General features: G+C 37.1%; 1 protein-coding gene across 1 annotated transcript; it reads right to left on the bottom strand.

Annotated features, from left to right (window-relative positions):
- Nucleotides 1-844: 844 nt before the first annotated feature.
- On the bottom strand, nt 845-25,925 carry LOC126828348 (E3 ubiquitin-protein ligase listerin). Its single transcript, XM_050558059.1, has 2 exons — nt 25,808-25,925; nt 845-6,174 (listed from the first exon to the last, which is right to left on the bottom strand). The coding sequence occupies exon 2, from the start codon at nt 6,140-6,142 to the stop codon at nt 947-949; it is 5,196 nt and encodes a 1,731-aa protein (XP_050414016.1). The 5' UTR covers nt 6,143-6,174; nt 25,808-25,925; the 3' UTR covers nt 845-946.
- Nucleotides 25,926-27,485: the final 1,560 nt, after the last annotated feature.

Raw genomic sequence — 27,485 nt, 5'->3', positions numbered from 1 at the left:
AAATCGCTGAAAATCAATAGGCTTCTTCGTCTCATGACCTTAAACACTATGTATAAATTTAACGTCAATTGGAAATTAACTTTGATCTCTAGAGCGTCCACAAGATATTTTGAAGTGATCAAGGGCCATAACTCGGGCAGTAATTATCGGAAATCGCTGAAAATCAATAGGCTTCTTCGCTTCATGACCTTAAACACTGTGTATAAATTTAAAGTCAATCGGATATTAACTTTAGCCTCTAGAGCGGACGCACGCCGGACGGTCGGGGGCGACGACAATATACGACCACATTTCAATGTGGGCGTATAAAAATTGTGACATGTAGTTTCCACAAACAAATTGTGGACGGACGTGTGGACGGACGTACGGACGGACAAAAAGGGGCGACGGCAATATACGTCCACATGAAAATGTGGGCGTATAAAAAACCTATCCCGCTATAATTCTGATTCTAAGCTACACCCTACAGAGTTCATTACATGAGGTATCTTTAGTAAATGCCGAACCAATGTGTTTTGTTAATTTTTTTTGTGGGGTCTTTCGAATGGGATGAAAACCAGAGGTACCGTGTACACATTGGAGTGCACATAAAAGATCCCCTGGCAGTTGGAATTCGATATAAGAGTAGGCCGTAGCGCCGCTGTCCGGGCAGAATTTCCCTTATAGTACACTGTATGGCGTACGCCCGTCTTCATTAGTCCAGTCGGAGCAGAACAGTAGGATGTAAAACTCCATTTCATTTCATTTCTTATTTGTGAGCAGGGTTGTCCCAGTTTTGCTCTAATACTCCACTGGTTACCACGATTTGGTATTCTTTTTGAGACAGCTAAGTTGTACATTACAATCAAAAGACGAAAATATGCCTTTATACACATACATAATTACATAATAAGAACAATTATATCAATAAATATACAGTATAATCCAGTAATTTACGTATAGTAGATCAAAATAAGTTCCGACAAAGTGGGCAGGTAGAGTTCATGCTTGTGCTAAACCACTTGTAAAGGCAAGCAGAGTGGTATTTCTTCTTGCATGTACGGCATTGAAGTTTCGGTAACTGAAATGTTGTCCCATGGAGCACAGAAAAACAAATCATACAATCCTCTACACCATCGAATCTCTTATCGATGTTCTTCTTCCATAACTTAAGTCCTTCTATAATAGTTCCATTCTGGTGCTGGAGAAAAATATTGAGCTGCAACAACCAACGATCCCACTGAGCCTGCGTAGCGCCTACTCTTTTATCACTACTTACAGCTATGACTCCTAGTGGGAAGTTCTCGGGTAATGTGATGGTTACAACTATCTTAACTTCAGCCATGATGTAAGTAGCCACTACTTCACGTGTGGATGGTCTTGGTTTTATTGTAATTCCTTCTAAATCCTCTGAAGATGGTTGAACAGCTGATATTTCGTCCCCACACAGTAGTGGACTTACGTATTTGCTTGTGAATTTATCCACATATAATGATGTCTTTCTATCTAGATCCATCCACCACTGCCGAACCAATGCGGGTGTGGTCTCCAAACATTGGTAAAGGAGACTGTATGCTTGTTGCTGTACATCGACATCACTGGTGTTGAGAGCATTAACAATACTGTTGGAAATAAAATAACTGGTACTGACAGCTGCTAAAGTCCTCTCCGATGGAAGAAGACAAAATATGTGTCGCAAGAGTCCTGCCATTAAGCCATTCTCTTTAAGATATGTTGCATATTTCGCTCGCATTTGGGGATTGGCGGTTTTGAAGATGGTCAATACGAGTTTCCACGCTAGCATATACCCATACACAAATTGAAATTCTTCGGAATGCGGACTGATAATATATTGTTCACCAATTGATAAATTACCGAGAACTAGTTCCATAGCTTGTCTTCCCTTCTTAACTATACCCATTAATACCTTTGGGGGGGATTGGATACAAGACTCTTCAGTTCGGGTTTGTGAACCATCTTCTTTACCAAGTTCTTGATATTGCTTGGCAACTTCACCCATTATCTTCTCCAGTAACGAATAAACCGTTTTCTGAACATCCAACTGTTCACAAAGTAAATAGGGACAGAAATGATTTAAAAATGTTTGAGTGTCTTGTTCAAGTAAGGAATCATCATCTGCATCTAGATAAACAGGAAGTTTGTGTTTCAAAATATGGCATTTGTTACAGTAAGACAAAGACTTTCCCAGTGCAGTAATCATCATTTTAACTACAGCTGAGCAACACCTTCGTCCTGGCAAAGCTATATATACCGGAATTAGCTCTCCGAAGATTGCTTCACTGAAAAATTCTTTCCACTCTGATGACAAACATTCTGGATATTCTGATGCATTATATTTAACTTTTTCGTTTATGCACTTTGAAATCTCTAATAGAAGACGACTAACAGCTGTGGCAAATGCAACAGATGTAACATGGGGATCTTTAACATGTGCACAACTTTTAATTCTATGCACCCAGTCAACAACACAACATAAAACCATATCCCATTCTTTATCTGATATACTTTCAGGAGCTGTTACAATCACAATATTTAAAAACTTTGCAACCTCTATGCTTGACAGTACTTTTCTAATATCATTCAAATCTTCATCAGTTAACACCATAAAGTGATCATCTGCTCCACGCCAATTCCTCACAATCTGAAGTACATTATTAACCAATGATCTGAAAGATGCAAAGATCTCGGGCTGTGAGTTTTTACCCATTGAAGACAAGCATGAAGTAATGACAGCAAGACTTCTGTATCCTAACCATTCATTTGTAGTTGACATAGAAGATATCAGGACCGGTATTTGTATTTCTGCTAGTCTCTGGGCTTTAGAAGAAGGGAAAAAGGGTGCAAGGGTTTGTATAGAATGAACAATTCCACAAGAAAGGTCATTCCATCTCTCCATCATTTCATCAAAATTCAAAGAACAGTATTTGGGAACAAAGGCATCTAGTATGAAAGCTAACAATAATGATTTGAGTTTGCCTTCTTCTTCTGAATCTGTGATGGCCTTTTGTAACAATTGTTTCTTGTCGTAATCTGTTAGTGCCAATTTAACTGCTTGCACTATACCCTCCAAATTCTTTATGTCTGTCAAAAGTTGGCAAGACTTTAGCTTTTCATGAACAAGAAGCGTTTTTGATATTGACAAAGCTTGAAAAACATGAATTAGGTAGTCATTTATGTTAATGCTAAGGTTTGACTCTGAACTCACAATTTTGTCTGAACTTTCTTCAGAAATGGTTACTGACATACCTCCTCGGCGACAGAATAGAACTAGTTGTGCATTTAGAGTTCCTTGGTTTACTAACACAGGTAGGTGGTTTGCACTACTTACTGAAATATGCTGTGGAAGATTTTCTGCAGCTGACAAAACATCACCAGAGATATAAACATAACCCAAGAGGGAGATATATTTTAAGCATTCCTTTTCTCCAAATGGTATATGGAGGAGTTGTAGAAGCAGATGGAGAATTGTTTTGTTAGAAGTTGTATTATATTTTACATTGTTCAATAAAATCTCAACACTTTTCAGTAATCTAATTAATGACTGTCTATTAGTCTCTTTAGCCGAGACAAGTTTCTTGATCAATATACAAGCTTGGTATAAAAATCCATCATCATTTAAATCAGTAACTTCAGATTTGAGAAGTAGAATTAGACCCTTTGACCATGCCCGCTCACAACATTCCAATACTTTTTTTTCTAGGTTATAAAAGGAATCAACACTTATTCTGAACAGTGTCATCATGAGTTCTTCAGAAGCTTTCGGGCACAAAATGTCTTTGAGGTTATCAAAGAATGAACAGGCTGCTCTGGTAACGAATTGTACAACCTGAACTAAGTTACTGTTACTAGCTGTATGGTTCAAGGAGTTCAGTACTTCTCCTATTGCTAAAATAACTGCCTCGACACAATCATTATCATACACAGTCTCCTCCTCGCCGCAAGATGATAAAACAAGAGTAATAACGCTCCACCCTCTTTCAATAAGTTCATTATTATCAGAGTTATCTGTTTTAGTACTTAATACACAGGTTTCCCTGACAAGACCCAAAATCATCTGAGTTACACTTGAACTTCTAAAGATAGTTCCAGCTTTAGGATCAAATTTTCGTTTCTCTGTGAGTTTCTCTATAACAATACAGCGCTGAATAAGACCATTACAGTTTTCAATCAGTTCTGGAAGTAGTACTGAGCAGTCAACTGTTTCAACATTTTCTAAGCATTTGAAAGAAATTGTTACAATATTTTCGGAACTCACATAGGAACGGGAACTGGACTTTAGCCATGGCATGCATGCTACTTTAAAAAATTCAACAAAAATATTTTTATCTTGATTTTCTTCCAAGGACAGGAGTTTTGATAATATATTTTTAGTTATGTATAGATCAAACATGTCTGCAAAAAACGGTAAATATAGTTCCTGTTTGGATTCCACTATCATTTCACTATACACATAAACTAAAATAGAAGCATAGAAGTCAGAAAAACTATCGGACAATGTGTCTGGGTTGACTAACACTGTAACAGGATCTCTTTTATATTTTTGTACACTATTATCAGCAAATCTTAAAGCCTTCTTAGTAGAGAAACTTGGCACCAAAAATCCCTTCATTAAAGCTGAGAGCCTGTCAGTTATTCCATGAGACTGATCTTTTAATAGGGTAAAAAGAAAATCTCTGATCTGATTCCAGAAATATTCTGATAGTCCCTTATCTTTTGAAGACTTATCCAAAGATTTCATAAATGATCCTACACAAGAATACAAAGGTGAAGCAATTGCAGATATTTTCTCTTCAGTCAGTGTGGATTTTAAAAGGTCTAAAATGCACACATCAAGGATATTCTTTGATATCTCTTCTTTCGGATTTTCTACAAGTGTTGTTTGATTTATGGTGTAACGACAACATTCAATATAAGCTTTAATTAGAGCTGAAGATTCAATATTACTTTGTGATACACTTTCCACTTTAAATCCTGTTCTCATGGATGTTAAAAATTCTAGATAAAAAGTACTTTTACCATCAGACTGGTATAAGTTTACTGGAATTTTGCTGAGCAGAGGCATTAAATTTGGGGCTATTGTTGATGCATTACCATGACAACCCCCTTCTAATGATTTCCTCAGTTTAGGCCAAAATGCTTTCTGCAAGGAAATATGCTCCCAACAGACTGGTGAATAATTCACTAAAGATAGAATGGCTTCCCACATAGACCCAACAATTAATGGATTTGAAATATCAAGGTTGTGAAGTACTAGCGGAGTTAGCTTACTACTATAACTATTTGCTACTTCAGGGTACCTTTGGCAAACTACTGCAAGAAATGAATAAAGTCCAGCTTTTACACTAGGTACCACTGATTTTCCATGCTTCCAAAATTTTCCATTTTCAAACAAGCTGATAATTGATGATACTAGTGTTGACAATTTATCTTCTGGTATAGCACTAATAAGTTTTCTACAACCTAATAAAGAAGATGCTACAGTACGGGTATATTTACTTTCCATATCTTCTGAATCAGTTGTTTTTGAATCACTTAAGGACTGTGCGGTTTTATTTACTAGATTGTCCACAAAGTAATTAATTATTTCTTGTCGGTAAATTGTCAGAGCTTCATTCTGTTTCCCACTTGGGAAGGTATTATGGAAAGCTTGATTTGCAGCAGAAGCAACAGTAGGATAGGTATCACACTGGCTTAATATCCAACAACCCATTATTGATTTCAAGTAAGGGGCTATTTCCTTCTTAACTTGACTAGTTATGATTAAAAATGTTTGTTGAACAGCCTCTCGTACTTTGTGATCAGTATCAATAGATAGTCTGTTGTAAAGTCTTGGCCAAAAGGGAAGCATGGATTTAATAACATCTGCATCTTTCTGTTGACAAATTGCTCCCAGTTCCTGCAATGCCTTTATTTTTGTAGTTGTGTCTCTTTTAGATAATTTTCGAAGTAAAAGTCGTACATCAGAGTCTAAAGTGCTATCTACATCATCCAAAATATGGCTTAGAGGAACAAAAGATGGTGACGTTTGGGCACCAAAACCAATAAAGCCAGGAGTTTGGCCAGCCAGTAAACTTGCAGCTTGACTGCTACTTGATGGCTTCAAGTTACCTTTCACACGATTAGATCCTTTCTTACCAGACATCTTTAAATTTTCAATTTACAGGCAACATTGACCTGAAAAGATATAAGATTTCAATATATAAAGATATGTTGCCAGGCAATAAAACATATCCCTAAAATGAAATGCAGTTTAATGTCCTACTGTTCTGCTCACTTGGCTAATGAAGACGGGCATACGTCAATGCAGTGCGCTATGAGGGAAATTTTGCCTACTCTTATATCAAATTCCATCTGCCAAAGGATCTTTTACGTACATGCCAATTGGTACACAGGACGTGAGTCACCTTGGTTTTTTGTCCCATCCGAATGACTAGACAGCTGTCCTTGTTAGGCCATCCGTCCTGCACCGCTGACAAGGGGAAACCATGCCGGAAAGTCCTGATGAACTCACATCCCTACAGCAGCTAAGTTGTTCCAGCAGTCCACAAATGTTATCACATATTTATTCTCTTGATGGTAATGGGAGCCTTTGCAAGAGGCTAAAAGTCAGTAACAACCTATCAGAAATAATTAAAATTTGATTGACTGCTACATGTAGTTCTTTCTAGTGCTCACAAGCCAACAGTGAGGCTGATTTGCCATGGCTGAATTCCAAAATACATAGTTCACACATTAACTAATTGCATATTTCTCTTTATATAAAGCAATTAAGCAACCAGCAATCAAACTGCTTATCTATACTTACATGTAGCTTTGGCAGAAAGATTCATGATCGAACTTAGTCAAGGTCATGATGAATAGTGAAGTATCATCACTAGATACATGTACCTTGACCAGAAGAGAAGTTATCGTGTCTGAAAGCATTGACCAAGCAAAATTACCAAGATTGAACATTCTACCTCAATTAAAAACACAGTTATTGTGTTCCAGAGTCTTGACCAATCAAATCCATTATCACTACTTGGTCAAGGCAGAAAATTGTCATTGTCGAACTTAATCAAGGTATTGATGTAATGAAACTATACTCAAAGTTTCATCACTTTCACATTTATTAGAAAGTCTGAACCATATCACATTGTTTAGCTCTGCTTAGCCTTAGACGAAAATTTTATGACAAGGTAAATACATGTATACCATCGGTCCATAATTTGGCGCTTAAATTTAATACGTACACAGACTTTTATTTCGGAAACTCTGTTAAAATCGGGATGGTGACCATCTGATGCAGGTCACAAAATTTCATGCAAACGATACCAATCGGTTCTTGCGGTCGCACCAGCTCAAAAACATGCGACTGATTTCCTGGTTACGCAAATTGAAATATCGGTTACGTTAACAAATTTCACTAACAAATTTATTCACATTTGATCAATTTTTATACAGGATGACTTTGTGACACAGGTCTAAATTATCTGTATTATAGCACAAACTGCATTCATTCATTCTTGGCATTTCATTTCTCCATCTTACCAGTACTTTGACAGATCAGGTATTTTGACAGCTGCCATAATATTTGAAAGTGTACCTTTGGATTTTCGAACACAAAATGAGAAATGAGTTTGACCATTTAACATGCCAGGTAGATTTCCAAATAATTTACTACACGTGTCCCTTTCAGTTTTCACTATAGCCATGCTGTACGGTAGTACCAATGACCTATATGTATGTCGTCAACTTTGACCCCCTCTGGCATCGCTGTAAACGATTTTACTGTCCTGTCAATTTTAATATTATTTCATGACATCAAACTATTCTGTTTCCTTTTGAGACTTTGTGTATAGAGTGCCGCAGTTAATAAATACTGTTTGTCAATCAGTCGCTACCTATGAGTGAGGCTATCTCATGCTACCAGGGGCGGATCCAGGAATTTTTGCAGTAGGGGGTTTGCGTCATTTTGGCATATATACATACACATTGATCTTTTTAAACAGAGAAATCCAATATCCTGTTCTGCCAATAAAGGATAAAGCACAATTATGACACTTTTCTCATAAAAAAGGTTGCAAATAATTTTATGTTGCTGAGCAGAGGGGCTGGGGGGGGACCCCAGACACCCCCCCAACCCTTCTGGATCTGCACCTGGCTACGTCTACGTACTTGGAAGAATGATTACAAATGACAAGTGTAATATGAAGCACGTATGTAGTCTTTAGTGACCGAAAACAGTATGGTAGCTACCATTCATGGTTTTTGAAGTTCAGATATGATATAAAAACGAAAATCCATTAGTAATGTTTGAAAAAGCTGATTGATAAAAGAATTTTTAAAATATAGGGATTTAGTGAAGTGGAACAATTTTTTCTAATGTTTAAATGGGGATGTACCGTGGGATTAAAGTCATAAACACTGAACCTCAAAATATAATATTAAATATAAATATATATAAATTAGTCAAGTTATTTCTTTTAAAAATACATTCACTGCAAGTGGAAATGAATAATAATAGCACCATTTAAATCTGGATAAAACATGAAAATAGCGCAACCATTTTATGTAACCAATTGGTTACGCAATGGTCATCTGGCGTAATCAAAGAAAATGGTTATGAAGAGCATAAACTCGCAACCATTTTTCTGGTTACACCAAAATTTGAAATTTCGTGGCCTGTGATGGTCCCTTTAAAGTCAATCAGATATTAACTTTAGCCCTTAGCTCGTGGATGCCGGATGGACAGACAGGGTTGATGGCAATATACGAGCACATTTCAAAGTGGGCGTGTAAAAAGGAGAGTCAACATGTTCTAAAGTCTCGCTGCCACGTGGAACGTACAAACTGTAAATCGGACTGCTCCCAATAAGGATGTAATGGTTCAAAAATTCTTGAACCGGTTAACTGGTCGTTAAAAACCCAACCGTAACCAGTTAACCCATAAAAATTTTCTATGAAAATATTTGTTGCATCAAAATAAGACTTGATAATATATTATTAGTATTACAGTTTTTAAGTTAACAGTCAGTTCAAATTCCATTAATTCATTCATTCTTAATGTTTCATTTCTCCAACTTGCGCGTTGACAGGTCACGTATAGACCAGTTGAATTGATTTGAAATCATGTTGATTTAAAAAAAAAAAAAAAGCTTCACTAATACTTCATAAGATTAGTTATGAACTCAATATTTGAAAGCATACCTTTGGATTTTTAAATACAAAATAAGTTTGATTATTCAACAACAGCTAATTCCAAAGGATTTACTACACGTGTTTCTGTCGCAAGCCATGCTGTATCCTATGGTACCAGTGACCCGTATGTCAACTTTGACCCCATCGGCACAGCATCGTGCGCTCGAGTGATAATACATGTATAAACAATTTTACTAAATTATATCCTATCTATTTTAATATTATTTCATCACTTCATACTTGTTTTATTTTGAGACTTTGTTTATGGATTGATGAGGTTAATACTGTAAAACAATTAATTTGTCAGTCAGTTGAGGCAATTAATGCTTGACAGCGAGGGCTAATAACGTAATGTCAAAACTTGGAGTGGGAATTTACAGTCGTTAACTTCCCGAGGCTTATCACAAATGACATGTGCTATTTGAAATAATTATGTGGTCTTAGTGAAAGAAAACAATATTGTGGCTATCATTCCTGGGTTTGAAGGTCAGGTATCATATGAAAACGAATACCGAATAGTAATTTTTTGAACCGGTTCAACAGTGCAACCGAACCGTGACCGGTTAACCGAGTGACCGTAATTGACTCACCGCAACTCTTTATCATATAACATTCTTCGAAACAGATTGAAGCCAATGCCAAACTATCTATACATCCTTGTGAAATGCAACCATACCAATAATATCAACAAACTAAAACTCAACCCAAGCACCTTTTAAAACATCTCAGAACGAATATATTACCAAAACTGTTATCATTGGTAGCCTCATCACAGGTGACAACCTAACAACCACACCTAAAGCCCTCAAAGAACTTCAGAAAGACAGGGCAATAAACATAATACCTGCGGACAAAGAGACGGTAGCTCAGGTCTAGAAATTCATCATATATGGAATCTGCACAAATCCTCCGAATCTTAATTAATAATACTGTCTAAAAAACAAAATTGTGTTTATTGTGTTAATCTAAAACACCAAAATACAACAACAATGATAACAAGCCAACAGTGAGGCTGATGTCCTCCGCCGAAATCCCCAAATAAATATATTAATTAATCGCACATTTATTTTTTCCAAAAGTATCGAGCAATCAAACTACACACTGAGTTTCATCACCCTCTATCAGATAGAATCAAGATTATCTCTTCCCAAAGCATCGACCAATAAAATTGATTAGCTCTGCTTAGCTTTCGCTTGAAATGTTATTCATTGAAATCAGTCAAGACATTCACCTAATGAACATCTACATCAGGTTTAAACATTCTACCTCAATTAAAAGCAGAGTTTTTATGTTCCAAAGTCTTGACCATACAAATTGTTTATCACTCCTTAGCCCAGGCAGAAAATTCGCACAATCGAACTTAGTCAAGGTAATGATATAATGAATCTATATTCAGAGTTTCATCACTCTCACTTCATTATAACCAAAGTTATCGTGCCCTAAAGCATCAACCAATCAGATTGCTTATCTCTGCCTACCGTAAGCAGACAATGTTCATCATCGAACTCCATCAAGGGATTCACCAAATGAATGCCTACACCAAGTTTGAACATTCTACCTCAATTTGAAGGAGAGTTATTGTGTTCCAAAGTCTCAACCAATCAAATTGCTTATCGCTCTGCTTAGGCTGACCTTAAAAATATCTTTGTTTCGCCTAACGCGACCGACTAACTAAAACCACCCCCGACTTAAATTATTTTATTGCACTTTTCCGCGATCTTTTTATTTTATTTTGTGTGTCAACCTGAAATATATCACGAGAGTTATTTCCCTTTACTATGGCTATGGTTTGATTCATTATTGAAACTGGTTGATCAAGACAAAAGCGTCATAGGTGTCGCTTCTCAACAAAATGGTTGCAGACGAAAGCACGTCCATTCCCACGAAATGATTCTGCCTCTATGTCTGTGGGCGTCGTTTTAAACATGACGACGATATTTTCAATATCCGTTTTCGAGAAAAATAAAGGCACAACCCGCACGATCGTTAAAAACGTGTTGAGGGAGTTTCAAACGTGAGTTTGTCGCAATTTGTGTGCGAGTCGTGCATCAAGAAAAATCCCGATGTCATTGATTTGTTTGCCAATAAAAGAAGACGAATGTTTGCACCCGGAAAATTATCAAGCTGTCAAATTAGCTCTTCAAAAAAAAAATCTGAAAAAAAACCCGACCTACCGACCCTTCTCCTCGATTGTGGGTCGGGTTTGGTGAAACAAAGATATTTTTAAGGTCAGCCTTACCCTCAGTAGAAAATGTTCATTATCGAACTTAGTCAAGGTATTGATGTAATAAAGCTATACACCAAGTGTTCTCACTCTCACTTAATTAGAACTAAAGTTATCGTGTCCCAAAGCATCAACCAATCAAATTGCTTATCTCTGCTTACCCTAAGCAGAAAATGCTCATCTTCGAACTCCATCAAGGCATTGACCCAATAATTATAAACACCTACACCAAGTTTGAACATTCTAGCTCAATTAGGAGAATTATTGTGTTCCAAAATCTTGGCCAATCAAATTGCTTATCGCTCTTTTACCCTGAGCAGAAAATGCTCATTATCGAACTTAGTCAAGGTATTGATGTAATGAAACTATACACCAAGTTTCATCATTCTCACTTAATTACAACTAAAGTTATCGTGTCCCAAAGCATCAACCAATCAAATTGCTTATCTCCGCTTACCCTAAGCTGAAAATGCTCATCTTCGAACTCCATCGAGGTATTGACCTAATAAACACATTCTAGTTCAATTAGAAAGAGAGTTATTGTGTCCAAAAAAGTGTGACGAACAGACAGACAGACGGACGGACGGACGGACAGACAGACAGACAGGCGGACGGACAGACAGACAGACGGACGAACCCATTTTAATAGTCCCCGCTTTCTTCGAAAGGCGGGGGAGAAAAATAAAACAATCAGATGGAATTTTTGGTAAACACTTAAATTGAGTCAAAAGTAATATCCAGAAAATGCTGTAGCCAAAATAAGCTGATACGGTACCATGGCATTTATTCATAGCACAATTTTTAGTCTTTTGTCCACCACGTAACTTGAAAAAGTTTTTATTCATTCGTCGATGATACACAAACGGCACAATGATCACATGACAACCATAACTGAAATCGCTATAAAATAAAATTCTGTACGACTATGATATAGCCTTCAATAATATTCTTAAAATTAAGCCTCTGTCAGCATGTGTATAAAATAAACAAGCTGTTGCCATACAAGATACACCCACATTTTGCAAGAGATGGACAGAGAGCGAGCTAAAAAAATAATGTGATTTTTTGTACTATCAGGGTCCATAATCCTGCAAGATATGGTCCGATATGCGAGAATATCGAAAGGAACCGAGATCTTTGGGTTATGAACATACATTTCAAAGTTTCATCAAAATAGGATAAAAATTGTGACCTCTAGAGCGTCCACAACCTTCGTATTACATACTTTTACGCAATTTGCGTACAAAGAACGGCCCAAATTCGAATTCAACCTTCATTATCGTGGAAGGTTTTATATTTGAACGGTTTTTAAAATCGGAAAAAAATTGTGACCTCTAGAGAATCCACAAGCTAAAAATACGATTTTTCGAACAATCAGGGGTCATAATCCAGGAAGTTACTTCGGATATACCGATTATCAAAAGGAACCAAGATCTTAGTGTGTACAGTGATATATTCACACGTTTCTTTTAAATCGGATAAAAATTGTGACCTCTAAATTTTGTACAATCAAGGGCCATAATTCAGGAAGTTAGGCTGACCTTAAAAATATCTTTGTTTCACCAAACCCGACCCACAATCGAGGAGAAGGGTCGGTAGGTCGTTTTTTTTTTCAGATTTTTTTTTAAAGTTAGAGAAATCAATACAGAAAACTTATTAGCTGTATACTACAGATTCATTAATTTTGTTTAATGAATTTGGGGTCCGACGTAAAAAGTAACCAACTGAAAGTTTTTTTTATTAAACTTAAGAGCTAATTTGACAGCTTAATAATTTTCCGGGTGGAAACATTCGTCTTCTTTATTCAATTGGCAAAAAAATCAATGAGTGAATGACATCGGGAATTTTTCGTGATGCCCGACTCGCACACGATTTGCCACGAACTTGAAGTGTGAAACTCCTTCAACACGTTTTTAACGATACTGCGGGTTGTGCCTTCATTTTTCTCGAAAACGGATATTGAAAATATCGTCGTCATGTTTAAAACTATGCACCACAGACATAGAAGCAGAATCATTTCGTGGGAATGGACGTGTATTCGTCTGCAACCATTTTGTTGAGAAGCGACACCTATGACGCTTTCGTCTTGATCAATCAGTTTCAATAATGAATCAAACCATAGCCATAGTAAAGGGAAATAACTCTCGTGATATATTTCAGGTTGACACACAAAATAAAATAAAAAGATCGTGGAAAAGTGCAATAAAATAATTTAAGTCGGGGGTGGTTTTAGTTTGTCGATCGCGTTAGGCGAAACAAAGATATTTTTAAGGTCAGCCTTACGATCCGATATGGAAAAATATCGAAAGGAACCAAGATCTGTGGTTTATAAACACGTATTTCAAGTTTCATCAAATTCGGATCAAAATTGTGACCTGTTGAGGGTCCACAACCTTCATATACATGTACCAGATGTTTCCACTATTTGCATATGAGGGGCGGTCATTTTGTCCAACAGTTTTGGTCCGATTTTCACGAAATTCGAATTCAACCAACATTACGATGTAACAGTGATTTATTCAAAGGCTTTTTTTAAATCTGATAATAATTGTGACCTCTAGAGGGACAAGCTAAAAACGCGGGGGACAATTTATTGTGACCTCTAGAGAATCCACAAGCTAAAAATGTGATTTTTCGAACAATCAGGGGTCATAATCCAGGAAGTTACTTCGGATACACCGATTATCAAAAGGAACCAAGATCTTAGTGTGTAACGGTGATATATTCACACGTTTTTTTTAAATCGGATAAAAAAATTGTGACCTCTAAATTTTGTACAATCAAGGGCCATAATTCAGGAAATTACAATTTGATATGCGCAAATATCGAAAGGAACCAAAATCTTTGGGTTATAAACTTACATTTCAAGTTTCAACAAAATCGGATAAAAATTGTGACCTCTATAGGGTCCACAACCTTGATATACCATATTTTTACGCTATTTGAGAAAGAACGGCGGCCATTTTGTCTGTCAATTTTAGGCCAATTTTCACGAAATTCGAACTCAGTCGTCCTTATGGTGTAACGGTGATATAATAATACGGTTTTTTAAATCGGATAAAAATTTTGACCTCTATAGGGTCCACAAGCTAAAAACGCGATTTTTCGTACAATCAGGGGCCATAATTCAGGAAGTTACTGTCCGATATGCGCGAATATCGAAAGGAACCAAGATCTTTGGGTTATAAACTTACATTTCAAGTTTCAACAAAATCGCATAAAAATTGTGACCTATATAGGATCCACAACCTTGAAATACCCAATTTTTACGCTATTTGAGAACGAAGGGCAGCCATTTTGTCTGACAATTTTGGGCAGATTTTCACGAAATTCCAACTCAGTCGTCCTTAGGGTGTAACGGTGATATAATAAAACGTTTTTTTAAATCGAATAAAAATTATGACCTCTATAGGGTCCACAAGGTAAAAACGCAATTTTTCGTACAATCACGGGCCATAATTCAGGAAGTTAAGGTCTGATATGCGCGAATATCGAAAGGAACCAAGATCTTTGGGTAATAAACTTATATTTCAAGTTTCAACAAAATCAGATAACCAGCGGCTGCCAGGCAGGATACGCCCACATTTTCGAGAGATGGATAGAGAACAAGCTAACAAGAAAGTGATTTTTCCTACAATCAAGGGCCATAATTCAGGAAATTACAATTCGATATGCGCATATGTCGAAAGGAACTGAGATCTTTGTGTTATAAACTTACATTTCAAGTTTCAACAAAATCGGATAAAAATTGTGACCTCTATAGGGTCCACAACCTTGATATACCATATTTTTACGCTATTTGAGAACGAACGGCAGCCATTTTGTCTGTCAATTTTGGGCCGATTTTCACGAAATTCGAACTCAATCGTCCTTATGGTGCAACGGTAATATAATAATACGGTTTTTTAAATCGGATAAAAACTATGACCTCTATAGGGTCCACAACCTTGATATACCATATTTTTATGCTATTTGAGAATGAACGGCGGCCATTTTGTCTGTCAATTTTGGGCCGATTTTCATGAAATTCAAACTCAGTCGTCCTTAGGGTGTAACGGTGATATAATAATATGTTTTTTTAAATCGGATAAAAATTTTGACCTCTATAGGGTCCACAAGCTAAAAACGTGATTTTTCGTACAATTAGGGGCCATAATTCAGGAAGTTACGGTCCGATATGCACGAATATTGAAAGGAACCGAGATCTTTCGGTTATAAACTTACATTTCAAGTTTCAACAAAATCGGATAAAAATTGTGACCCCTATAGGGTCCACAACCTTGATATACCATATTCTTACGCTATTTGGGAACGAACGGCGGCCATTTTGTCTGTCAATTTTGGGCCGATTTTCACGAAATTCGAACTCAGTCATCCTTAGGGTGTAACGGTGATATAATAGAACGGTTTTTTAAATCGGATAAAAATTATGATTTCTATAGGGTCCACAAGCTAAAAACGTGATTTTTCGTACAATCAGGGGCCATAATTCAGGAAGTTACTGTCCGATATGCGCAAATATCGAAAGGAACTGAGATCTTTGGGTTATAAACTTACATTTCAAGTTTCAACAAAATCGGATAAAAATTGTGACCTCTATAGGGTCCACAAGCTAAAAACGTGATTTTTCGTACAAACAGGGGCCATAATCCATGAGGTTTCGATCCGATACATGCCAATATCGAAAGCAGCCGAGATCTTTTGGGGATAAACCTATATTTCAAGTTTCGTCGAAATCGGATAAGAATTGTGACCTGTAGAGAGTCCACAAACAATTGTGGACGTCCGGACAGACAGGGGCGACGGCATAATACGTCCACATGAAAATGTGGGCGTATAAAAATTGTGACCTCTATAGGGTCCACAACCTTGATATACCATATTTTTACGCTATTTGAGAACGAACGGCGGCCATTTTGTCTGTCTATTTTGGGCCGATTTTCATGAAATTCAAACTCAGTTGTCCTTATGGTGTAACGGTGATATAATTATACGTTTTTTTAAATCGGATAAAAATTATGACCTCTATAGGGTCCACAAGCTAAAACCACGATTTTTCGTACAATCAGGGGCCATAATTCAGGAAGTTACGGTCCGATATGCGCAAATAACGAAAGGAACCAAGATCTTTGGGTTATAAACTTACATTTCAAGTTTCAACAAAATCGGATAAAAATTGAGACCTCTATAGGGTCCACAACCTTGATATACCATATTTTTATGCTATTTGAGAACGAACGGCGGCCATTTTGTCTGTCAATTTTGGGCCGATTTTCACGAAATTCGAACTCAATCGTCCTTATGGTGCAAAAATAGTTTTTTTTAAATCGGATAAAAATTTTGACCTCTATAGGTAGGGTGACCCATGTACTCACAGAAATACAGTCCACCGCTGATATTTCGAGACTACCACTGAAGCGTGCACATTCGCCGTGTCGAGACCAACTTTCTGACAGTATGATACTACAAATAGCCATGGCACGTGCAATTCTCTACAAATCTATCAACTATTACAGCCGTAAAAAATTTATTGTTGACGATTTTGAATAGCAGTAAAATTAAGCTTCTTGGTTATTACAGCAGATTTAGAAATTATGTTCGTTTCATTTTTTAAATCGCTTTATCATTAACTGTACCGTTAAGAGCGGCATCTTTTGGTTTAGTACAAATAATATCTCTGAATCACTCGGGTTAGACAGGAACATGATACTAGCAGTAGTTTCATTTTACTTTTACAAGCTTCTTAAAACGATTGTTGAGCTACCTAACGTGCTTATTTCTAAATTCAATTTCTTGTTCTAGCTTTCTGTTATGTTTCGTAAAAAAGTAGTCTTGATTATCCCGACCTGTCAATCAGACGTAGAATGGTCGATAGACTGGTTAAGCGAGACTAATTTCAAAACAAGGGCACGTAACCTATCTTTTACTCAAAATTGTCTGGATGTTATGGACGACTCTTGGAACCAGTTTTCAGTCTATTATTTATACATGATTAATGGTCATAGCTAATTAAGTACAACATGATCGTTTATTTAGTGACTGTAATTGTGTGAAACTGATTTGAGGCTTGGCATATATATAAATATTGTGGCGTAATTGTCGAGATATATGGAGATATTTATTTATGGTGGGTCACCCTACTATAGGGTCCACAAGCTAAAAACTTGATTTTTCGTACAATCAGGGGCCATAATTCAGGAAATTACGGACCGATATGCGGGAATATCGAAAGGAACCGAGATCTTTGGGTTATAAACTTACATTTCAAGTTTCAACAAAATCGGATAAAAATTGTGACCTCTATAGGGTCCACAACCTTGATATACCATATTTTTACGCTATTTGAGAACGAACGGCGGCCATTTTGTCTGTCAATTTTGGGCCGATTTTCACGAAATTCGAACTCAATCGTCCTTATGGTGCAACGGTGATATAATAATAGGTTTTCTTAAATCGGATAAAAATTTTGACCTCTATAGGGTCCACAAGCTAAAAACTTGATTTTTCGTACAATCAGGGGCCATAACTCAGGAAGTTACAGTCCGATATGCGGGAATATCGAAAGGAACCGAGATCTTTGGGTTATAAACTTACATTTCATGTTTCAACAAAATCGGATAAAAATTGTGACCTCTATAGGGTCCACAACCTTGATATACCATATTTTTACGCTATTTGAGAACGAACGGCGGCCATTTTGTCTGTCAATTTTGGGCCGATTTTCACGAAATTCGAATTCAGTCGTCCTTATGGTGTAACGGTGATATAATAATACGTTTTTGTAAATTGAATAAAAATTATGACCTCTACAGGGTCCACAAGCTAAAAATGCGTTTTTTCGTACAATCACGGGCCATAATTCAGGAAGTTATGGTCCGATATCCGCGAATATCGCAAAGATCCGAGATCTTTGGGTTATAAACTTACATTTCAAGTTTCAACAAAATCGGATAAAAATTGTGACCTCTATAGGGTACACAACCTTGATATACCATATTTTTACGCTATTTGAGAACGAACGGCGGCCATTTTGTCTGTCAATTTTGGGCCGATTTTCACGAAATTCGAACTCAGTCGTCCTTATGGTGTAACGGTAATATAATTATACGTTTTTTTAAATCGGATAAAAATTATGACCTCTATAGGATCCACAAGCTAAAAACGTGATTTTTCGTACAATCCGGGGCCATAATTCAGGAAGTTACAGTCCGATATGCGCGAATATCGAAAGGAACCGAGATCTTTGGGTTATAAACTTACATTTCAAGTTTCAACAAAATTGGATAAAAATTGTGACTTCTATAGGGTCCACAACTTTGATATACCATATTTTTACGCTATTTGAGAACGAAGTGCGGCCATCTTATGTCACTTTTGGGCCGATTTTTACGAAATTCGAACTCAGTCGTGCTTAGGGTGTAACGGTGATATAATAATACGTTTTTTTAAATCGGATAAAAATTATGACCTCTATAGGGTCCACAAGCTAAAAACGCGATTTTTCATACAATCAGGGGCCATAATTCAGGAAGTTACAGTCCGATATGCACGAATATCGAAAGGAACCAAGATCTTTGGGTTATAAACTTACATTTCAAGTTTCAACAAAATCAAATTAAAATTGTGACCTCCATAGGGTCTACAACCTTGATATATCATATTTTTACGCTATTTGAGAACGAAGGGCGACCATTTTGTCTGTCAGTTTGGGGCCGATTTTCACGAAATTCGAACTCGGCCGTCCTTAGGGTATAACGGTGATATAATAATACGTCTTTTTAAATCAGATAACCAGCGGCTGCCAGGCAGGATACGCCCACATTTTCGAGAGATGGATAGAGAACAAGCTAACAAGAAAGTGATTTTTCCTACTATAAAGGGCCATAATTCAGGAAATTACAATTCAATATGCGCGAATATCGACAGGAACTGAGATCTTTGTGTTATAAACTTACATTTCAAGTTTCAACAAAATCGGATAAAAATTGTGACCTCTATAGGGTCCACAACCTTGATATACCATATTTTTACGCTATTTGAGAACGAACGGCGGCCATTTTGTCTGTCAATTTTGGGCCGATTTTCACGAAATTCGAACTCAACCTTCCTTAGGGTGTAACGGTGATATAATAATACGTTTTTTTACATCAGATAAAAATTATGACCTCTATAGGATCCACAAGCTAAAAACGTGATTTTTCGTACAATCCGGGGCCATAATTCAGGAAGTTACAGTCCGATATGCGCGAATATCGAAAGGAACCGAGATCTTTGGGTTATAAACTTACATTTCAATTTTCAACAAAATCGGATAAAAATTATGACCTCTATAGGGTCCACAACCCTGATATACCATATTTTTACGCTATTTGAGAACGAACGGCAGCCATTTTGTCTGTCAATTTTGGGCCGATTTTCACGAAATTCGAACTCAACCTTCCTTAGGGTGTAACGGTGATATAATAATACGTTTTTTTAAATCGGATAAAAATTATGACCTCTATAGGGTACACAAGCTAAAAACGCGATTTTTCGTACAATCAGGGGCGATAATTCAGGAAGTTACAGTCCGATATGCGCGAATATGGAAAGGAACCAAGTTCTTTGGGTTATAAACTTACATTTCAAGTTTCAAAAAAATCGGATAAAGATTGTGACCTCTATAGGGTCCACAAGCTAAAAACGGGATTTTTTGTACAATCAGGGGCCATAATCCATGAAGTTTCGATCCGATACATGCCAATATCGAAAGCAGCCGATATCTTTTGGGGATAAACCTATATTTCAATTTTCGTCAAAATCGGATAAGAATTGTGACCTGTAGAGAGTCCACAAACAATTGTGGACGTCCGGACGGACACGGGAGACGGCATAATACACCCACATGAAAATGTGGGCGTATAAAAATTATGACCTCTATAAGGTCAACAAGCTAAAAACGCGTATTTTCGTACAATCAGGGGCAATAATTCAGGAAGTTACGGTCCGATATGCGCAAATATCAAAAGGAACCAAGATCTTTGGGTATAAACTTACATCAAGTTTCAACAAAATCAGATAAAAATTGTGACCTCTATAGGGTCCACAACCTTGATATACCATATTTTTACGCTATTTGAGAACGAACGGCGGCCATTTTGTCTGTCAATTTTGGGCCGATTTTCACGAAATTCGAACTCAGCCGTCCTTAGGGTGTAACGGTGATATAATAATACGTTTTTTTAAATCGGATAAAAATTATGACCTCTATAGGGTCCACAAGCTAAAAACGTGATTTTTCGTACAATCAGGGGCCATAATTCAGGAAGTTACGGTCTGATATGCGCAAATATCGAAAGGAACCGAGATCTTTTGGTTATAAACTTACATTTCAAGTTTCAACAAAATCGGATAACCAGCGGCTGCCAGGCAGGATACGCCCACATTTTCGAGAGATGGATAGAGAACAAGCTAACAAGAAAGTGATTTTTCCAACAATCAAGGGCCATAATTCAGGAAATTACAATTCGATATGCGTGAATATCGAAAGGAACCGAGATCTTTGGGTTATAAACTTACATTTCAAGTTTCAACAAAATCGGATAAAAATTGTGACCTCTATAGGGTCCACAACCTTGATATATTCACATTTTTACGCTATTTGAGAAAGAACGGCAGCCATTTGGTCTGTCAATTTTGGGCCGATTTTCACGAAATTCGAACTCAGTCGTCCTTAGGGTGTAACGGTGATATAATAATACGTTTTTTTAAATCTGATAAAATATATAACCTCTATAGGCTCCACAAGCTAAAAACGTGATTTTTCGTACAATCAGGGGCCATAATTCAGGAAGTTACGGTCCGGTATGCGTGAATATCGAAAGGAACCGAAATCTTTGGGTTATAAACTTACATTTCAAGTTTCAACAAAATCGGATAAAAATTGTGACCTCTATAGTGTCCACAACCTTGATATACCATATTTTTACGCTATTTGAGAACGAACGGCGGCCATTTTGTCTGTCAATTTTGGGCCGATTTTCACGAAATTCGAACTCAGCCGTCCTTAGGGTGTAACGGTGATATAATAATACGTTTTTTTCAAATCGGATAAAAATTATGACCTCTATAGGGTCCACAAACTAAAAATGCGATTTTTCGTACAATCAGGGGCCATAATTCAGGATATAATAATGCGGTTTTTTAAATCAGATAAAAATTATGACCTCTATAGGGTCCACAAGCTAAACACGCGATTTTTCGTACAATCAGGGGCCATAATTCAGGAAGTTACGGTCTGATATGCGCAAATATCGAAAGGAACCGAGATCTTTGGGTTATAAACTTACATTTCAAGTTTCAACAAAATCGGATAACCAGCAGCTGCCAGGCAGGATACGCCCACATTTTCGAGAGATGGATAGAGAACAAGCTAACAAGAAAGTGATTTTTCCAACAATCAAGGGCCATAATTCAGGAAATTACAATTTGATATGCGTGAATATCGAAAGGAACCGAGATCTTTGGGTTATAAACTTACATTTCAAGTTTCAACAAAATCGGATAAAAATTGTGACCTCTATAGGGTCCACAACCTTGATATACCATATTTGTACGCTATTTGAGAAAGAACGGCAGCCATTTTGTCTGTCAATTTTGGGTCGATTTTCACGAAATTCGAACTCAGCCGTCCTTACGGAGTAACGGTGATATAAAAATAAGTTTTTTTTAAATCAGATAAAAATTATGACCGCTATAGGGTCCACAAACTAAAAACGCGATTTTTCGTACAATCAGGGGCCATAATTCAGGAAGTTAGGGTCCAATATGCGCGAATATCGAAAGGAACCGAGATCTTTGGATTATCAACTTACATTTCAAGTTTCAACAAAATCGGATAAAAATTGTGACCTCTATAGTGTCCACAACATTGATATACCATATTTTTACGCTATTTGAGAACGAACGGCGGCCATTTAGTCTGTCAGTTTCGGGCCAATTTTCACGAAATTCGAATTCAGCCATCCTTAGGGTGTAACGGTGAAATAATTGAACGGTTTTTTAAATCAGATAAAAATTATGACCTCTATAGGGTCCACAAGCTAAAAACACGATTTTTGGTACAATCAGGGGCCATAATTCAGGAAGTTACGGTCCGATATGCGCGAATATCAAAAGGAACCAAGATCTTTGGATTATCAACTTAGATTTCAAGTTTGAACAAAATCGGATAAAAATTGTGACCTCTATAGTGTCCACAAGCTAAAAACGTGATTTTTCGTACAAACAGGGGCCATAATCCATGAAGTTTCGATCCGATACATGCCAATATCGAAAGGAACCAAGATCTTTTGGAGATAAACCTATATTTCAAGTTTCGTCAAAATCGGATAAGAATTGTGACCTGTAGAGTGTCCACAAACAAATTGTGGACGGACGGACGTCCAGACGTCCGGACGGACAGGGGCGACGACAATATACGTCCACATGAAAATGTGGGCGTATAAAAATTGTGACCTCTATAGGGTCCACAACCTTGATATACCATATTTTTACGCTATTTGAGAACGAACTGCGGCCATTTTGTCTGTCAATTTTGGGCCGATTTTCACGAAATACGAACTCAACCTTCCTTAGGGTGTAACGGTGATATAATAATAGGGTTTTTTAAATCGGATAAAAATTATGACCTCTATAGGGTCCACAAGCTAAAAACGCAATTTTTCGTACAATCAGGGGCCATAATTCAGGAAGTTACGGTCCGAATATGCGCGAATATAGAAAGGAACCGAGATCTTTGGGTTATAAACTTACATTTCAATTTTCAACAAAATCATATAAAAATTGTGACCCTCTTTAGGGTCCACAACCTTGATATACCATATTTTTACGCTATTTGAGAACGAACGGCGGCCATTTTGTCTGTCAATTTTGGGCCGATTTTCACGAAATTCGAACTCAGCCATCCTTAGGGTGTAACGGTGATATAATAATACGGTTTTTAAAAGCGGATAAAAATTATGACCTCTATAGGGTCCACAAGCTAAAAACGCGATTTTTGGTACAATCAGGGGCCAGGGGCGACGGCATAATACGTCCACATGAAAATGTGGGCGTATAAAAAGGTGTAAAATTAAGCTATTTACAACCCATACAGCGTTTTCATATTTTAAAATATTACTTCGTTACTTTCATAAACTCGTAGCAATAATCTATACGGAGAGAATGTATGTGAAAATGAATTTGTAATATGCGCAGTTGCCGAGAAATGGTCAATTTTGCATGAGTCACTCTTTACGCTATTGTGCCTGTAAAAGAGTCAATTATTTTTGGATTTTCATAAAAGTGAACCATTTGATGCATAATGTTAATTGTGACTAGTTCAACTCAATTTAACATTTTCAATGTCACCGGAAATGACAAAATTTGGACAAAAACTGTATTTATAGCCTTTTCATACGATCAAGAGCCATAATTTAGGAAGTTACAATCTGATATGCACGAATATCGAAAGGAACCAACACCTTTGTGATATAAGCATAAATTTAAGGTTGCATCAAAATCGGAAAAAAATTGTGGCCTCTAGAGGGTCTACAACCTTGATACACCACATACATGTATTTACACCATTTGAGTTATACGAGGGGAGACCATTTTGTCCGTCAGTTTTGGTCCGATTTTCACGAAATTCAAACTCAACCATCATAACGGTGTAACGGTGATATATTCACACGGTTTTTTAAATCGGATAATATTTGTCACCACTAGAGGGACCACAAGCTAAAACGAGATTTTTTGTACAGTCAAGGGCCATAATTCAGGAAGTTACGATCCGATATGCGCATATATCGAAAAGAACCAAGATCTTTAGGTTATAAACATGTATTTCAAGTTTCATCAAAATCGGTTCAAAATTGTAAGCTCTAGAGGGTCCACAACCTTGATATTTATGTACCATATTTTTACACTGTTTGTGTTCGAGGGGCGGCCATTTTGTCAGGCAGTTTTGGTCTGATTTTCACGAAATTCGAACTCAACTGTCATTAAGGTGTAACGGTGATATATTCAAACGTTTTCTTTAAATCAGAATAAAATTGTGACTTCCATAGGGTCCACAAGCTAAAAAAAAATGATTTTTCGTACATTCAGGGGCCATAATTCAGGAAGTTACGGTCCGATAGGCGCGAATATCGAAAGGAACCAAGATCATTGGGTTTTAAACTTAGATTTCACATTTCAACAAAATCAGATAAAAATTATGACCTCTATTCCTCTATAGGGTCCACAAGCTAAAAACGCAAATTTTCGTACAATCAGGGCCCACAATCCATGCCAATATCGAAAGGAACCGAGATCTTAGGGAGATAAACCTATATTTCAAGTTTCGTTGAAATCGGATAAAAATTGTGACTTGTAGAGTGTCCACAAACAATTGTGGACGGACGGACATAAAAATGTGGGCTTATAAAAAGGAATCACTCCGGAAATCGGGTTTAATGTCCCTACTTTTCTGGTTGTAATGGTGGCTCGTGAGCAAGACATTGGCTCACTAACGTTGAGGCCTCTTGTTCGATCACTGCGTTGGCCAAGAAAGCTCATCGGGAATTTTCCAGCGTGAGGGCCTGGCAAGGATCCTGGCAGGGGATAAGGTATAATCTTTTAGATGGGACGAAAAATTGAGGTTTCGTGTACATTAGCGAGTACGTAAAAGACCCCCTGACAGTTGGAATTCATATAAGAGTAGGCCGTAGCGCCGCTATCCGGGCAAAGTTTCCCTCACAGTACACTGTATAGTGTATGCCTGTCTACATTAGCTCAGTTAGAGCAGAGTGCTATGACGGAAATTTTCAATGGACCGTGGCATTTCTTCATCGAAATTCAACTGTGATTGTGAAGGATTCTTTCATGTGCACGCCAATGTGTACACAGGAGCTTGTTTTTTTGTCCCATCTACACAATTAGACTCTGTACTTTGCCAGACCCTTTGTCCTGCACTACCGACAGGGAGAAACCATGCTGCAAAATCCTTGGGAGCTTTCTTGACCAACACCAGGATCAGTGTTTATATAACCTTACCATAGCATTGATTATATTGAGAGGAATATGGCCGATAACCCGACACCACGACTGAAGACAACCCGACATTTTAACCCGACATTTTTACGCGACATTCCGACATTTTTAAACTTATCTCTCCTAGAAGCTAAAAGGTCGGTAAAATGAAAAGTTACTGATCGATTCGACTGAAATTTGGTGTGCGATCATGGCCAGTCTCCTTTAACACCGATTCGGGAACCGGTCACTGGTTAGTGGTAGAGTAGGGGTGCGAAAGTGCAATATCAATAGGGCCCTTGTGAATACCCTCCTCCAGTCCAATCGTAGCTAAAAACAAACATATCCGATAGACCAACGTCAACCACTTACCAGAAGACTAATCTTGTTTGTTACCAAGAATATATAACAAGAAAAAAATATAAGAATAACCAAGACTATTATAGAAAAACGTGTCCACTTGTTATGCAATCAGGTTAACACTCTTTCGTGGCCAGTACAAAGTGACAGGCATCATAGCCACTAGCCCAGAATGATTGACAGCTGTCAGCCTTCACCTTCGAAATATCAAGGGAAATAATTTGAACAACTGGAGGCAGACCACCATTAATTTCCCCATTGACTTCAATGTTAATTCTGGCCTCTTTGCCCACCTCCAACTTTTCCCCAAATTTTCGTTGGGCTGAATGCTTTTCACTACAGACAGAGGAACAAATGGTCATGTCTTTACACTAAAATTTGTATGAGGTTGACCACCAAAATTTTGAGATACACAAACTTGAAGAAGCATACTTAAAACATGTAACTAGTTGCCGTACATATCGCCGTAGCCAACCTGATGACCCTGTTATCCTTCCGCCTCAAAATCATGAATATTTGCCAAAACCTGGCAGAAAATGTTAATTCAAACCCTCTTCGTCCATTCTAGACCAAAAAATCAACAAAAATGGGCATGCAAAAGGGGAGAAAAGAGAGAGAGAGAATTGCTATAAATAGACGAACTACAATTCGTGTGGGTACCGAGATGGTGAAATTTAATGGTGGTCTGCCTCCAACTGGGGGCAGACCACATTGACTACTACATAAATGTTAAAACCCGTTTACCTGCTATTCCAGGCCAGGGGCCTGTTTCACGAAATTTTAACTAAGATAAAATCCAGATTTTAGTAATTTGATTGGATAATATTAGATTGATTTTAGTGCTTAGCCAATCAAAATTGAAGTATCTACTAAAATTTGGATTTTATCTTTAGTTAAAATTTCATAAAACAGGGCCCAGGAGTTTAAAGTAGAAAAATAAACTAATATAGCCTTATTTATATCGCTAACTTTGACAATCTGTCACCCATAACGCCATTAATCCCGCCCCCAAGATACACAAAAAAGTGACGAAAGAAATAAATATTCTATACACCCCCACCCCCACCCACAAACACCGTATTTATATCGTAGATTGGCTCTCACAGCAGCAGGATTTTTTTAAAATTTCGATTGGCCCCAAGACACGATTTTGTATTTAGATTCGTGTCACAGCAGGAATTTCTTCATTGGTCCCAACAACAGGATTTTTTTAGGTTATCCCTCACGGCAGGGATTTTGCTCAGATTAATCTCCAGCGGGATTTTTCTGTATTGATTTATATTAGTTCAGATTGGCCCTCACAGCAGGATGTCCTTCTATAGGTTGGTCCCAACAGTAATATTTTCTATAGATTACTATCACAGCATATTTATTACTATTACAGCATATTTATTAATATAACAGCATATTTATTAATATAACAGCATATTTATTACTATTATTTATTACTTTTACAGCATATTTATTACTATTACAGCATATTTATAGTGCACCCTTTCATATACAGTGTTCAGGGGCACTTTACAAACTGGCAATGTAACCATATATAAAAAAAACAAAACAAAACAAACCAACAAGCAAAATTATGGGCATAATTATCAGTCGCATACTGTGTCAGTTAAATCCTGTTTAGTGTTAAGTTGTTTTTTAAAAAAATATAAAGATGTACACTATTTTATACTAAATGTGA

Source organism: Patella vulgata, chromosome 7 (genome assembly GCF_932274485.2).
Source record: "Patella vulgata chromosome 7, xgPatVulg1.2, whole genome shotgun sequence".
Lineage (NCBI taxonomy): Eukaryota > Metazoa > Mollusca > Gastropoda > Patellidae > Patella > Patella vulgata.
The sequence above is the reverse complement of the archived record's forward strand: the minus strand, read 5'-3'. Positions and strand labels throughout refer to the sequence as shown.

What these genes read in the sequence shown, in the direction of transcription:
- LOC126828348 (XM_050558059.1), bottom strand. Translation starts at nt 6,142, where the DNA reads ATGTCTGGTAAGAAAGGATCTAATCGTGTGAAAGGTAACTTGAAGCCA.